The following is a 16,488-nucleotide window of genomic DNA, read 5'->3' on the forward strand; positions in this document are numbered from 1 at the left end:
TGAATCATTGCTTCCTTACTCTGCATTCCGAGCCCTTCCAAGTGCTGTCTCTCCAGCCTCATAGAGTACATATCTCAACTGTCCTGAACTTTTTGTTGTTCCCTTATGTGTCCCTTTAATTTCCCACCTTCTTGTCTTTATTTCAACTGTTCCCTCTGCCTTGGATGTATTAACTTTCCTAATTCTAAGTGGTCAATGCTATCCACTCTTCCAGCTCTAGCTCAAATTCACTTCCCCCAAGGTACACTGGCTGCTAGAGATCACAACCTCCTCAGAATTTCCATGCCTTTATTACGGGCAAACCACCCTCCACTCTAGAATAATTAACTGCTTACAAGTTTGTCCCCGACACTGGACAGAGCTCTCTCAATCTGAGCCATAAGATTTCAAGTTTCAGCCACATGACTGCCTATAAGAGGAATACATGAGAACATACAAGTGTGGACTCTAGAGTTAGGCATCTTGTATTAGGCTCACAGTTCTGTGATTTATGAATTAGATGACCTTGAACAAGGCACTTAGCCTTATATACATAAACAAGGATAATACAGTACCTACCTTAGAGGGTATCATATTGTGAAGGCTCAAAGAGTTAGTGTAACAAGTAGTCAGAACTTGATAAATGGTCAATGACAACAGTGACCAGAAGGCCGGGGCCATGTCATTGCTACGATCTTGGCTAAGAGCCATAGATGCTTATGTGAAGTACTGACTCCATCCATTCAACCTGCAATACCTATTACTGACCTCTGGTGTTTGCTGAATTGGTCACCTACTAAATGCCAGGCCTTATGTTAGGGGCTCACAGACTCCTAAAGTGTGGGTTCTAAAATGTGTTCTACTCTTGGATCATTGACAGACAATCCCTATCACCGTATGCTCCCTATCACCATGAGAACTATATTTGGGATGGGTTCAGGGAACAATAGAGGAATAAAAGAAAAAGGGAAGGCATCTCCTGTTACATCAGGTATTTGGTGAAAACAATCTCCCATTTGTCACATCTTATGTCCAAAGGGTCCCTGGAAGATGCTCAGAGAGAACAGAAATGTGAGCAGCGTCATAGTGGGCAGGACAAATAGCTAATCATGAGTCCCTTTATGCTCACCCTTGAAGAAGATCTACTGAAGAAACATCTTGCATGCACTCAGTATGTACTTAATATTGAGTGCCTACTGTGTGCTGAACATCTTTACCTGGGAGCTGCGCATGTGTTAACCACTGAATACTTGCCTCACAGGGAAACTAATGTAGGAAATAGCAGTACCCTCATCTTACAGGGAAAATAAGACCCAGGGAAATTGAGACCCAGGGAAAATAAGTATCTTGTATAGCCAGAAACTATCTGACATTTGAACTGACCCTAGAGCAATCTGACTCCAAACCCTAGGCTCTTAGCCTCTTAGACACCCAGAATGATCAGGGGCCCATGTATGCTTGGATCCAGGACAAGAGAGCAGCACATGGTCTGTATGGGAGTTAAGAGCCCTTGTCTAGCTCAGCTCTGACACTGATTCTCTGAGTGATGGAGGGCAGGCCCATACCCTCCCCGAGCTTCAGTTTCTCCCATAAAGAGAGAAGGCTCAGGTCAATGATTTCCAAAGCCTCAAGCTCTATTATGCTGTATTTCAAATGTGAAAGCACAACAGGGTTGTAGGTAAATGGGAGAGACTGTCCTTGGGGGAGAGGAGGACAGAGCAGAAAGAAAAATGCCAGAAATCTGGATTTTGTCTTGCGTCTGAGTTTCCACACATCATTCACAGTGATCCCCTGCAGTCTGCTAACATCTTTCCATGGATGACCCTCAAGACTGCTCCCAGAAACAGCCTCCTTTACAGGTGGAGGTGAGAGTCAGCAGGGTAGGCAGCCCTGTGGCATGCAGTGATGGACCCACAGCCAAGACCATGGGAACATGGAAATGTCAGGAGGTCTGGCTTCTATCTTCAGGAGATCCTATGGTCCTAGAAATGAGAGAGGGAAGAGATTTCTCCTCCAATCCTCTCATTGTAACAAGGAAGAAACTGCAGTTCAAGAAAAGGAAGCTCTTTGGCTAAGGTCCCTCGTGAATGGGTAGCAAAGCTGAATGCAGAACCTAGAGTGACTTGTGACCCCATCCCAGGAAGCTCTCACCATGCTGAGCTGTCTCTGTGCTTCCCCTCTAACAAGGTGATGCTGAGGTAGAAGGTGGGGGTCAAGGCTTCTTGGAAAGAAGCCTAGATCAGCTGTCAGGACCACTATATGTTACTCCTGACTCTGCTTTGACCGTGAAGTCCATAAGTCTCTCAGGGCCTCAGCTTCCACATCTATACACTGAGAGAGTTGACCTATATAAGACACGCGGAATCAATCTGCAGACTAATTATGACTTACAAAATTGATCTATGTGACCAGCTTTAATTGGTTGCCAGCAAGAACTAATTCAGAGATTTTACTTAAACTTCTAGATTTATAGCTTAGAGTATTTTTCAACACTGGGTCTTCCCTCTCACATAGTAATAATCATCTGGAGCTAAGTATTCTCTGCTCCATTTCTAGTCTAGAGAGTCCCCACCACTCCCTATCACAAATAACCAACTGGCCATGTTGACCTATTGACGTCACTTAAAAGTTCCTCCTTACCAAAAAAAAAAAAAAAAAAAAACGTTCCTCCTTACAAAGCCCAGCTGAGAGTTTACCCCACCTCCTTTAGCCTCCTGATGCCCTGAGCATAGGGTTCTCACCATCCCTCTGGGATTACCATCCCATTGAGGGCCAGCATCGGAATGTTTTCTGACAGTGACCTAGCAAAACTCTAATCTCTGCCTCTGTATTCACGTGGTAGCTACCAGTAACTGCATTGGATTTAGGAACTAAGCTAATCCAGAAGGAGTTCATCTTGATACTTAACTCACTACATTTACAAAGACTTTATTTCTTAAAAGGGTATATTCTGAGGTTTTGGGTAGACATGGTTATTTTTTTTGGGGGGGGTGGGTGAGAGTAGGGGTGGGAGTTGAGGTGGTGTACTATTCAACCCAGTGCAACCCCTCTTCTTAGTTCCTCAGGAAGACTTTCCAGTAGACCTGCAGTAGACCTGGATGGATTAGCAGCCCTTCCTCAGTGTCCTCACGTCCCTAGGCTTTCCCATCAGAGTATGAAGTGAAGCATCATGGAACAGTCTCATCTCTTCTGCTTCCCCACCATAACTGTGACCTCTGTGTGGGTTAGTTCTGCATCCCAAGTACCCAGCTTAGTGGGAAACACACTGTAGATGCCCAACAAATATGTCCTTTACCTAAGCACTCTGCATTGTAGTCAGTTACTAAGAATAGGAAAAGCTGTTCTTAGAGGTTTCCAGAACTGAGCTGAGCCCATACTGCTCTACTTTGGCCCAACACATGCCCTACTCAGGGAACCACTCATTGGTTCCCAAATGTGTGAGGACCCCACCCTTCCCCTCTATCTACACCAAATGGCTCTCTGACCCTCAAGTCAACCCAGCCTATTCTACATACCACAGGCAGAGGGTCAGACTAGTCATCACAAAACATAGGTTTAACTATAACCTGCCCCTCCTCAAGATTTTCTTTATTCCCCATTTGCCTGCAGGATAAAGTCCAGCTTCTCTGTGCAGCATTCAAGGCCTAGCTTTGCAGCATGGCCTCAGCTCCCACCCATCCACCCTCCATGAGTTCATATGAGCAGTCTGTGCCCTGTCCCTCCCGAACTCTGGCCAGTGTCCCATTCCTGGATGAAATCTTGACGCAGTTTGAGGAAAGAAACAGCCTGCCTTAGAGTCCCCAGCAGGTTTTAGGAGCCTCACTGTCTGTCAGCTGAAAAACAGCTTTATTTTTCCTCTACGAGTCTCTCTTGGCTTGAGATGCATGGCTGTATATGCTTCTGGCTTAAGGACAGCTCTTCTCCTCTCTGGGGCCCCAACTGTGCACTTTGGAGAGGTCAGCATGACCTGACGCTAGAGGGAATTGAGTCTTACATCGCTAGGCTGCCTCTGTCACTACCCCCCAACCCCACTTCCCCATCAACAGGACAGAGCACCATAGCCAGGGAGCATTCACGTTCCATTCTGTTTCGGAGGCATCAGAAGCCCCTGGCCCCTGCTAAGCTCTGGGACACTTGGCCACATCTTGGCTGTTTGCTCTAGAATCCTATTATAGTCCCAGCTCAGACCCTTATATTTAGGCTGGGGTAGGAAGGGAGTGGTGTGGGTGGGGAATGCATGGAAGGATGAAAGAATAGAGATCTTGAGAGTGAGACAGAGATTGAGAAGTAGTAAGTAAATGAGAAAGAGACAAGCAGAGATGGCATGCAGAGAGGTCAAGTATAAGAGGACATAAAGATTAAAAAAAAAAAAGATAGATGGATGGGAAGTCAGACCGACATCAAGAGAGAGGCAGCATCCGTGACCACAAAAGAGTAAGAACAAGAAAGTGAGAGGGGAAGAAGGCAGGGGGAAAGACAAGAATCAAACAATAAAGAGGTACACAGAGGGGAAAGGAGAGAATTGATATTGAAAAATAGGAGATGATGTAGGGAGAGAATAAGGGAAGGGGATGGACAGATGGAGGGGAGGAAGGAGAAAAGGTGGAGAAAGAGGGATAGAGGAAGTGGCAGGAGGGAGGGAGGGAAGGAGGGCTGAAGAGAAGAAAAAAAGAACTGCAAAAGTTTGACACTGGGAAGAAACAGCTAGTAAAGAGCAGGACAAGAATTGTCAGGCCTGTCCTGGCTTCTTGCCCCGGTGTGTCTGGATCAACCCCGGGCCTCAGTCTCAGCTCATACTGGTCCAGAGGCTGTGGCCCAGAGCCCTGGTCAGCCTGGAAGGCTTCTTCTGTGCCCACCTCCTTTCTTCTATATGCTGAAAGTCTCCTCAGAAATGGGGCCTAGTCACATCAGGGACTTGGCTCAGGAGTTTCCCTAACCAGATGGGGTTATGGAGACTGAAAGACAGAAGTATGGGGGAGGGGGGGTCTTAAAGCTGAATGAAGCTCTTCCACCCATACTCAAACTCTCTAGTCACCAGGGGCTTGAGTCCATCTCCTCGCCTCCAAATTCATGAAGTGGTCCTTCCTGTTGGCCTCATTCAATCTCTCTTCTGTGCATGGAGATCCAGAGTCCTCCAATGGGGAAAATCCTTGCCCATGGCCTCACAGCTGCTTAGAGCCAGAAGCAAGATGACCCTCGGGTCTCTCGTCTCCCATCATCTGGGCAAGCACTTTGGAAGCCAGCCTTAGAGGGCTCCTGATGACTTTCATGCTGTTTCCAGTAAAGTCTGTGCTGATTCTTGGCACAAAGAGAGGAAATGAAGAGGGTAGGGTAGGAATGTAAATAAAGGGAAACTTTGGGATTTCATCTAATATATAATTATAGTATCCATGGCGGTGGCCTTGGCTGCTTCTGCAATGTGCTGCCTGGGCTGTGCCCAAGCAGGGGTGGTGTCCTGGGGTGATGGGTGCCCAGCAATGCTCCCTCCATCCAAGGCTCCAATCCCCCTGGGCTTTTGGAACAGCATCTTTGGGCCAGGAGCCTGGATTTGTTTGCAGAAACACATGGCAGTCTGCAGACACTGGGAAACAACACAGCAAGATGGGAGCTGAGGATCCTGAGTATCTCAAAAATGGCACTGGGACTATATCACTAAGGGAAGCAAAGGTCCTTGTACAGATTCAGAACTCACGTGTGGATGTAGCAGGGCCAGGACTGCAGAGGCAGGAGGAAGGAGGAAGTTTGGGCTTCGGTGGTAGCAGCCATGAAGCTTTTGGTATCAGGACTGAAAAATCTGTTTTCCATATTGTTTCCAACTCATCTGGGCTTCCACAAAAGATCCTTCTGAACAGATTCTAATCCTTGACCCCCACCATTTCTACATGGCTAGTATCATGGTCTGGCCACGTGGAAATACGGAGTTCAGGCTGTGGAAATAAATCAGCTGAATTCAAAGCTTGGCTTCTCCTCTTATTAGCTTTGAGGCTTTGGTCAAGTTATCTGAACTCTCTGTGCCTTCGTAGCCGAATCTGTTTGACAAGAATAATAGTAGTGGCCTTAGTTGTTTAGAGGATTAAATTAGATAAAGTTTATGATAGGTATGTAGGTAGGTAGGCAGGCAGACAAATCTCATGATAGATATAGAGATACAGAGATGGGTACTGGACAACAGCCGGGCACATAGTGCGTATCGGTAAGAAAGGGGGTTGGCGGTTGTGAATGAGGGAAGGGGAAAAGTCAATGTCTCCAGATTTCTGCACTGATTTGGAAATTGATTCAAATCATTCAACAGCTAGGTATGAGATTCTTTACTGGCATCAGTCACTATTCTAGACACCAGGACAGACCGGCAGACACAGACCCTACTCTAGGCAGCTGACAGTCGGGTGAGAAAAGAGACAAAAAACAAACAAACAAACAAACAAACAAGCAGATACTAAATCATTACAGCTTTAGGAAGCACCATGGCTTTCTGCATCATATGTATGGCAGGCGGGATCCACTGCAGATAATGGGGTCAAGGAAGGCCTTTCTAAGGAGACAACGTGATGACATGCAATTACAAACATGAAGGAGAAAGGGAACCCTCACGGCATTACTCCTGGGAAGAGCCAGGACAAGTCCACCCTGGGAAAAGGGAAGAGGTAGATGCAGAGACCTTGAGGAAGGAAGAAACTGCTACATTCTAGCACGTGTGTCTGGGGACGATGAGTAAAGGGCCGATGTCGGAGATAAAGGTTAAACATGCTCTTCAACTGGAAAGCTGTGAACGCTGGTGCCAATGTGGCAACCCCAGGCCCGACTGCTTCGGTGAGGATTGCGGCCACAGATGGTAAGGACGGTGGTACTCCTCCTCCTGCCACTTATTAAGTACCGACAGTGAGCTAGACGTCGTCCTGTGCCCTTTGTACGTTTCAGTTCACAGAATCCTCACAACCCTACGAGAAAGGTCCTCTTGCCATTCCATTTTACAGATGAAAAGCTGAAACTCAGAAAGCTTAAGAAATCTGTGCAAGGCCACACTGTCAGTAGGTGCTGGAGACAACGTAAAGGCCTCCTTCTGTCTGAGTTCGAAGGCATATTTTTAAATACGTACATGAGGTGGGGGGTGGGAAGCGGCATATGGATTCAAAATGTCTACTACCCTCCCCATTGTTGATCTTTGACAAACGGAGTGATCAAGAAAACCCTTCAAGAGCCCATAACCTTATATAAAAAAAAAAAAAATCAAAGTACTTCCTCCTCTACTACTCACGTCAATCCTTCTGACATGAGGAGGTATAACTAATCATCTCATTTTATGGATCAGATTAATCAGCTCCATTTCACAGATGAGGAGGATGAGCATGAAATGCCCTACCCGGGGACCTGGGGGCTGCAGTCTGGGTCTTCTGGGCCCCAGTGTTCCTACCATTGCCAACAGGGATGCTTGTAGTTTGGAGACCCTCTTGCACTCATGCTCTGACAACTCCACACGTGTGAAGGGCAAGGAGGGGACCGCATGTGGTAGTGGTGGGGGGTGGGTAATAGAGTCAGCCTGGCTATGAATCTCAGCTCTATTTCTTCTTGTCATATCATTTTGGGCAAAATGTTTACCCCTTTAAGCCCCAGTTTTCCCACTGATGGAACAGGAGGTGACAATGATGGTGGCGCCAATGATATCAGACCCACAGGGTTACAGTGAGGATGAAATGAGACAGGCCACGTAACATCCCTGGAGTGGTTCCTGGCACGTGGTAGATGCTCAGTCTACTACCACCACCCCGACTACTGTTATTATCCAGGAAGTACTGAGAGCACCGAGAATCAGGACTTTGGGGTAGTGTCTATTCCCACCTCCGTGTGCAGGTCATAGAGCACAGAGTTTAACCTTTCCATCTCACAGATGAGAATATCAGGGTCAGGGGAGGGGAGACGAGCTGGCCCCAGGTCTCACTGGGAGCAAGTGTGGGAATTGCTGTCTGACTCCTGACCTCGGGCTCTTTTTTCACAACGCCTTCTCTGCTCTAGGGCCCTGGTTTTCCTTTTACTCCTTTGCTCCAACTCCACCCATCCCTGCTGAGAAGGAACTCCTCCCCTTCCCCGAGCCTCTGGTCCCACCATGGATGTTGGCACATGGTTGCAGTACCCAGGCTCCCTTGGCATTCTTTTCACAGAGCTGAGGCCAGGGAGGTGAAGGACGGGCCTGGGGCAAGCCTCCGAATGTGTGGGAATGAGCTTCCCCCCGCCCCAGGAATTGGGCCTGGCTGCTGCTGCATGTTTGCTCAGGACCCTTTGGCAGTCATCCATGATTAGAGAAAGGCAAGGCCGCCAAGACAAGACAGAGGCTAATTACCTTGGGTAATAGGAAATTGGGGAACGGCGACAAGAAGGGTGTCTAGGCCTTTAGCCAGGCAAGGGCAGGGCCCGCGGATGCCTAGCCCGGCCTGACCCATCAACCCTGAGTGGAGATTCCTGCCCAGGGGTCACTCACCAGCTCCAATAACCCAAGGGTGCAGGAGCTGGCCACACTGTCAGACCTTCCGGGGACCCTCTGCTCTGCTGCTCTTTGTTTGTTTTCATTCAAAAGCAAAACAAATGGAACAAACAAGGAAATTCAATTTAAACAGGGCCCAAATGCTGATGTTTCTGTTTTGCTACACCGGGGTGAGCTTAGGACAGAAAATCAGCCTTGACTTTCACTCCTCCAATTGGTCTCAACCCTGCGGTGCTGTGTAAAATTACACGGATGAAGGGGCCGCAAAAGCAATTTGCTTTCCTAGGTGGGGTGGAGATTCAGAAAGAGAGGCAGACAGACAGAGAGGAACCCAGACTCCAGTAAGAAATAGGACAGAGAAACTGAGATACAGAGACAAACAGAAGTTAAGAGAATAACAAAGAGAAAGGCAGAGAAGGAACGATGGGGCGAGTGGCAGAGGGACAAAGACAGTGAGCTATGCAGAATACACTAGCACAGAGAGAGGGAGTGGAAGGGAGGAGAGATGGACAGAGATGCAAGGAGGCACAGTGGGATAAAACAAAAGTGAGAGAGGTAGGAAAGTAGGGAGGGCAGGAGCCCAGGAGGAGAAGGAGAGAGAGAACGAGAAGAATCCTGTGGCCAAAGTGTGCATTTCTTGAACTCCCAAGCTGGGGTGGATCGAACACACTTTCACGTTGAAGGTTCTGAAACTGCAAAACAAGGAGGCGACATGAAGATTTAGCCCAAGGTCCCAGACATAGAAGTGGTAGCAGCGAGATGTGAACTCAGACCACCTGCCTGAGAGCCGCGTCCTCTACGCCTGTGCCACCTGAATCCTATCATACCTCTGGCAGTATCAGTGGGGGACTTGATGCCCTGGGCTTAATTAAAACCCATGCTCTTTGGACCCAGGCTCTCTTTCCATCCTATTTCATTCCCAAAGGATGCTGGATGGTCATTTTTTCCCAGGGCTAGCAGCACCCCAACCTGCCCCATGGGGAATGGCTCCTCCAGGATTGTCCTTATTAAAGATGCAGATAATCAGCAACAGAGTCAAGGAGAACAAAGCAGTGACTATATGCAAGGCATTCTGTAAACCCTGTCTGTGGAGTTTCTCACTTAATGCTCTTCTCTTTAACCCCATAGGATCAAGACAATTACCAGCTCCCTGTTTTCTGAAGAAGACACTGTTGCATAGAGCAGTGAGAAATGGCTTTCCCCAGGGCAGGTTATGAGTAACAAAAGGGCAGTATCAGGATTTTCACTCAGCTCAGCCTGTCCCCAAAGCCTGTGTTCCTCCTACTGCCACACACAGCCTTTTTGACCCAAGAGTAAGAAAACTAATCCTGGTAAGGAACAAGCAAGCAGAAAATGAGAAACCCCAAGAACTGACAATGCAACTATTTTAAAACTCAAGACTCAGTTGGTTAGACTTTATAGGAGAGCCACCAGCAGGATGAGAGAAGAGTCCAAACCACATCCTGGGCTCCTTGTCAGAGCAGCCCAGATTCCAGAGCCATTAATACAATCAATTTTAAAAAATAAAATACAGGAGTGTTCAGAGATAGGGATGACAAGCTCATGACAAACACATTTCCAGGATAGAAGAAGAAAGGATGGTCCTACTTCAAGAGGTGGGAAAGGGGTAGGGGGTGTTGAGCAAAAGGAAAAGAAGAGGTGAGGGGAAAACTACCATCACTTTTCAAGAATGTCAACTGATTTGTCAGCTCTGGGTGTTAACTGCTTTGGGGGTTCCCTAAAACATTGCATTGCTCTCTACATAATGGGCCCGTAGGATTCCACAATGTCACCCAGAGACAGGGTTACTACTTGTATCTCAATGAATAGGAACCACCTGCCAGGGCTCTGTCCCTCTCTGCTAGATACTATCCCAGTAAGTTGGCAAAAGGAGGAGAAGAGAGTTAAAATTAATTATTAGCATAACAAGGACAACAGAGGTAACAGTGGTCATAGCTAACTCTTCTTAAGATTCTTCCTGGGAGCTCATCACCAACTGGAGAGCTTTTGTTCACAAACCATCTCATCAAATCCTCTTCAGGTCCCAGGGAGTCAGACACCGTTATTACCCACATCTTCAAAGAGGAGAAAAGGGAAGCTCGGAAGGTTGAAAAGCTCACTCAGTGTCATGTAACTCATAAGTGCAGGTTATAGAGATTTGAACCCAGACCTGTCTGCCTTCAGTATATGCCCATAATGAGGGACAGAGGAACCAAAAGTCAGCCATCATGAAATCTTTCAAAAATGTTAACTTTCTTCATATAATCACAGTTTTTAGAGTTGGAAAAGGCCTTATACCTCTTAATCCAGGCACATACTTGTATTTTGGAGCAATCCTAGAGCCTAAGAGGTTACTGTCAGCACTTATTGATTAAGTAGCTATGGAGTCATGCTCTCAATATCCGGATCCCAAGTCATCACTTAAGGCCTGAAGCAAACACTACTGCCTCTGGAGAGTTTGCCGAGATGTCCCACCAGAAGAGATCTGATAGCCTACCGTATTTTAGAGATTCCATTCCCAGAGCTCTCATTGTTCCCAATCGATTTTGCTATTCTGACAAAATAAAACTCGGGCTCCAACATCTATGAGACAGTCAGTGGCAAAGCCAGGGTCAGAGGCCCAATTTCTAGAATACAGTGATATTCCTGAGTTTGGTGCATGAATCTCTTGGGTGTTATCAATGAGCCCGAATATGTTGTGTAATCAAAGGAGTGCCATGGTCTTTAGAAAAGTTATATCTTCCAGAGGAAGTAGGGATGGGATGTGGTTTGGAGGTGAAGGAGATTTGGACTGTGGAGGTGTTTCTTCTTTAATTCTCATGCGACTCTACGGCCTAGCTTTTATTATTACTTTTTTACTGAGACTTATCGAGGAAAAGCAATTTATCTAAGGCGACATAACTAAAAATGTCAAAGCCAGATCTGAATCCACAGTCTGTGGCCTTTTGTATCACCATTAAGTTATAAGTCATTTGAGAAGAGAACCTTTGTCTCATCAGATTCATACCCGCAATTTTTAGCTTTGTACCAAGTTGTAGGGACCCCTCAGGAACCGTCTGCTGAGTAAGTAAGTGAGTTACAAATGAGTAAGTAAAAATATAAATGAATGAAAAAAATGATGAATAAGTAAGTGAATGAATTATGGAGTAAGAGTGGATGAACAGATGAATAAATGGATGGATGGATGGTAGAGAAAAGGAAAGGGGAGAGAAAGGGATAGAAGGAGGGAGGGATTAATGATTTTGGGAAAATGGGTACATGGGTGGATCACTGAGTAGATAAAAAAACATAAACGATTTCAATAATTGGTGAAATTGGTTGCTAAGGGAAGGGGCTTATAGTTTTTATAATTAGGGTACACGAAGACAGGTTGTCTCTAGAATCCTATGTTATAGCTTATGATGGATGCATCCCAATGTGACAATACTCACTGAGAGGGGAACAAAAGAAAGATGAGCCCCTTTTCCCTCTGAGATTAACAGATGCACCTCAGAACTACATCCTTTTGCATCTTTAGAAATTTGAATGCAATGACTCCATGCACTCTGTGAAGGGGTGATAATGGCAGTATTTCTAAGGGGAGCAGCTGAATCTAGTAAAACAAACTAACAAATATATATGTATACAAATATATATGTATTTCAGATATGCTAATATAATCTTTTTCAGAGAAGATCTCATGGAATTGAGAAAGGAACACCAGACAGGTACTCCTGTCCCAGCCCTTCTTGGTAACTTGCCACATTTCCTCTCTGGGTCATAGATTCTTCATTAGTAGAAGAAATAGTTTTGAGTTCCCTGGTCTCCCTGAGCCCTTTAGCACTAACCCTGTATGATTCTATGGCTTACTGTGGCCACACTTCTCCAATGGACACTTCTAAATCTCAGAATCTCAAGGTGCACATATAGACTGGCCTACAAGACATTTGGTTGGCCTGGACAGATTACTTGTGCCTTGCCTCTCAGACTTAAAACTGTCCTATTTCACACTCCCCATGCACCCAGCATATCTTACTTGTAGAGGGATGCCTGGGTGGCTCAGCAGTTGAGAATCTGCCTTCGCTCGATGCATGGTCCCTGAGTCTCAGGATAGAGTTCCTCATCAGGCTCCTAACAGGGAGCCTGCTTCTCCCTCTGCCTGTGTCTCTGCCTCTGTGTGTCTTTCATGAATAAATAAATAAATAATCTTAAAATAAAAAATCTTACTTGTAGAGACCGTCGGGCTCCAGACACTTGAAGATGACAGAGTAGATACTGACTTCAGGGACCTCTCCATGGCTCCGACCAGCTGCTACACATGATGTGCCCAGGCCCGAGAGTAAGTCATCCGCAAAACTCAGGAACTCTCCTGGGGGGAGACAAAGAAAGATGAGCTCCCCAGCTCAGGCCTTGGTGAGCAGACAGTCTTACTGCTGTCCAGACCCATAAAATGTCTGGATATCATCATCAGGAGGATTAGTGGACAAAACAAGCACAGCACATGAAATGACACAGATTAGCGTCTAGCCCTAATGACTCTGTTTAAATTTATGCTGGAATTTTCTCAAAAGTGGGCATACTAATACCTACCTATATGAAACTACAGCAAGGCTCAAATGACATAAATTACTGTGTACCAGAAATGCATGAAAAGCAACAGGGGGATAGTGCTTTCTGTCCAGAGTAACTTTTCTGGTCTTGTTACTGCAGTAACTTTCCTCTTAATTACCTGAGCAAGGCCCTTCCTTCTTGGGATTGCAATCTCCTTCCCGGTATAACAAAGAAATTGGACCAGGGATGTAAGACAGGTTTCCAATCACATGGTCACTCTTCATGTGGTGCTACTAGATTCATGAAGTGTTATGTTGAGATGGACAGAAACCTGGTCCAACTAAGGGGGAAAGAGTTCTATGACTGATGAATGATGAAGCCGTGAGACCCGAAGGGACAGTGGAAGAACAAGTGCCTTGAACGCCATGATTTCTAAAGTCAATTGAAGCCACTGGATTTCAGGAAGCAGTTGAAGTTTACCAGAAGTAGGCCTGACTAAAAAGAATAACTGAACATTTAAGATCTTGGGATCTACTCTTAGGTCTGATAAGAAGTTGTTGGATAGCTTTGGACAACTGAATTCCCATTTCTGTGCCTTAGTTTTCTCCTCTGTAGAGTCAAAGTGGTAAAATCACTATTAGAGCTTTTAAAAAAATAAAATGGAAACACAGATGTGCACAAAGATTAAGCTATGTGGACAAACATTACAGTACTATCTAAACCAAGAAGGATTTAGGGGCGCCTGGGTGGCTCAGTGGTTGAACATCTGCCTTCAGCTCAGGTCATGACCCCGGGGTCCCAGGATCGAGTCCCACGTCAGGCTCCCCATGAGGAGCCTGCTTCTCTATCTGATCTGCCTGTGTCTCTGCCTCTCTCTGTGTGTCTCTCATGAATAAATAAATAAAATCTTAAAAAAATAAAAATAAACCAAGAAGAATTTAGAAACAACTAAACGTTCAATGATATAGAAACAGCAATATCAATTATAGTTCAATGATACAATGGAATATTTTACAGCTATTAAAAACAATATTGTGGAAGAATATGAAATAATATGAAAAGATACTAAGTTAAAAAACAGGCTACACTGTTATAGAATAATCTAATTTTTAGTGGAAATTGTACATGTATATCTATTTAGAAAGAGAAGGAAGAAATTATAGCAAATGCATAATAGTGGCTTTGTCTGTAAAGTGAGATAAGCAAAAATAAGAGAGAAAAAATATCCATTACCTGCTTTTTTAAAAAAAATTATCTACAATGAACATGTATTACTTTCGTAACAAGGAAAAAAATCAATAAAAAATTACTTAAAAATAGATAAAATAAATGAGCCAGACTAAATGGCCTCTAAGTTCCCTTCCAATTCTAAAATTGGGTGATTTAGGAGCAAAGCAAACATGTGAGTTATTTTATACCACAGAGTATGGAATAATATGAGGCCTCCCTTCTGTTCATTCTTTCTCTTTCTTGTGTGACATGGAATGGCTCATACTCTCTACTCACTTATTCTTAGTAACAAGCAAGAGGAAGATGTCCATTCAACTAAATCCTCTCTACTCAATGTTAAGGATAATCCAATATAATGGAACTATCATGGAAGAGTAATATTGGCCAATTGTCTGAGAAGTCTGTGACCCAAGGGAGGCAGGGAACTGGGAGGACAGGACATACAGATCACCCCCTCTTGGTCTTTCAAAGAAAAGTTTCATTCTTCACTCTAAATAAATGATGTAGCACCTCTTCACCTGAACTGTCTGGACGGCCCTGGGATTTCAGGTAAACAACAGTTCTATAAAGTATTTGTCCCTATGGCCCAATATAGCAGATCTGATGTGTAGCGTTCTTTGTTTTCCACCCTTTACAAAGACAACTACGGTTCATAGACATGATACATAGGTGCCAGAGCAAGTGTCTGAATCAGGCTGACGTCAGCAACATGCAAGTTTACCTGCTATTGTCACACAGACTTGGGACTGAATTCTGTTTCCACCATTTACTGCAAGTCTCCTCACCTTTCAAAGTCTCGGTTCTCCTTTCTGTAATATGGGGTCAGTAACTCTTACTGAGTTTGGAGTCTAGAAAGAAAGGCCAAGGCTAAGAAGAAATTCTTTGTCTAGAACCAGCAGTTTTGCTGGAAAATGAAAAGGTAAATGAAAGCTTTATTCACTGAAGATTTGGGCCTCCCCTATTTCTTCCACAGGCCTCTTATGTGAGCTTCTTCCATAGTAAAAACATAAACTAACAATGCCTCTCTGCCAACAGGTACCAAAGCAGAACAATGTACAGGGTGAAAAAGGAAGAAAGGGGCGGGGTGGGGGGGGCATGAAATTACTCACAGGAGGGAGTAAGGGCTTTGTTTCTCTTGGTTTCTTAGGATTTCAAGTCTGGCAGCTTACAGTTGTTTTCTTTGAGCTTGGACCCATGTCTGTCTGCTTTTCAATTTGTTTCTAGATAGCCATTGAAAGAGTTGGCCCCTCATGAGGGAACTCAGTATTCCTGTGGCCTGTATGAACTATCTTCAAGCCAAAATATGGTTGACATTCACTTACAAATGGGCATAGCTTTCCAGAGATTTCAATCCATTTCAGAATAATTTGGACCTTGGATCAAAGCCTCATAACATGTCTGATAGGTCAGTAAGATAGGCACACAGTTCTAAAGGTTTATAGGCTCAGTTCAAGTGAAGAAACTGGATAGCATGTCATATATAACTAGTCTTATCGAGGGCATTATAAAGATTCATAGGGCCCATTCTGTTTGGAACTATAAACACATAATGACCTTCAAATGAGAAGAGTTAAAAGGAAGGAAATTGACATTTAGTACCAAAGTTTCTTTTTTGTGTGTTTGTTTGTTTGTCACAATATTCAATCATTAATTCAGTGAGTTAAATGTTAGTATCTTCGTTGTAAAGCTGAGGTCAAGCTCATAAATTTAGGGAGGGACAGAGCTGAGGTTGGAACCCATACCCTCCTAACTCCAAAGCCATACCTTTTCTTTTATAGTATGCTGCCTCCTAGAGAAAGGTGAAAAACAACAGTGTTAGAAAGTGAGCTTTCTCAATTCAGTGAGAATTTGCCACTGTTCGGTTTGCAACTGAGTTCATGCCACTCTTAGATCTACGGGCTTGCGGAATGAAACAACAAAAGAAATGGTCCCTGACCTTCTATGGCTTGTAATCTGACAACAGGAAGAGTTCCCAAATACAAGAACAGGCCCATAAAGTAAACTGTGAGATTGCTGTTCTTGGCACTCTATTCCAGAAGGTTTAAATGTAACCTAGGTGGAGACAGGTGAATGAGGCAATCCTTCACTGTCCTTGCTCACTCAGTGGAGGGGGTACTAAGAAAGGCTTTTTTATGCACAAATGAAAATCAGAAAAAAAAAAAAAAAGAAAATCAGGGCCATCCAATACATGCATTGGGGTTCCACTGTACCCGAAGTCTGGCAGTGGGACAACTGAATGAACAATACTATAGGACAGTGGTTAAGGTGCTGGG

General features: G+C 44.8%; 1 protein-coding gene across 7 annotated transcripts in view; it reads right to left on the reverse strand.

The window, feature by feature from the left end:
* Window positions 1-16,488, reverse strand: part of ASTN2 (astrotactin 2) — an 851,085-nt gene that overhangs the window by 39,290 nt on the left and 795,307 nt on the right. For all 7 annotated transcript variants that reach the window (XM_072842536.1, XM_072842535.1, XM_072842534.1 and 4 more), the window contains one exon: window positions 12,662-12,803. In XM_072842536.1, coding sequence (XP_072698637.1) covers window positions 12,662-12,803 — 142 coding nt within the window. The remainder of the gene's footprint in view (window positions 1-12,661; window positions 12,804-16,488) is intronic.

This window comes from Canis lupus, chromosome 10 (genome assembly GCF_048164855.1).
Source record: "Canis lupus baileyi chromosome 10, mCanLup2.hap1, whole genome shotgun sequence".
NCBI classification, from domain to species: Eukaryota; Metazoa; Chordata; class Mammalia; order Carnivora; family Canidae; genus Canis; species Canis lupus.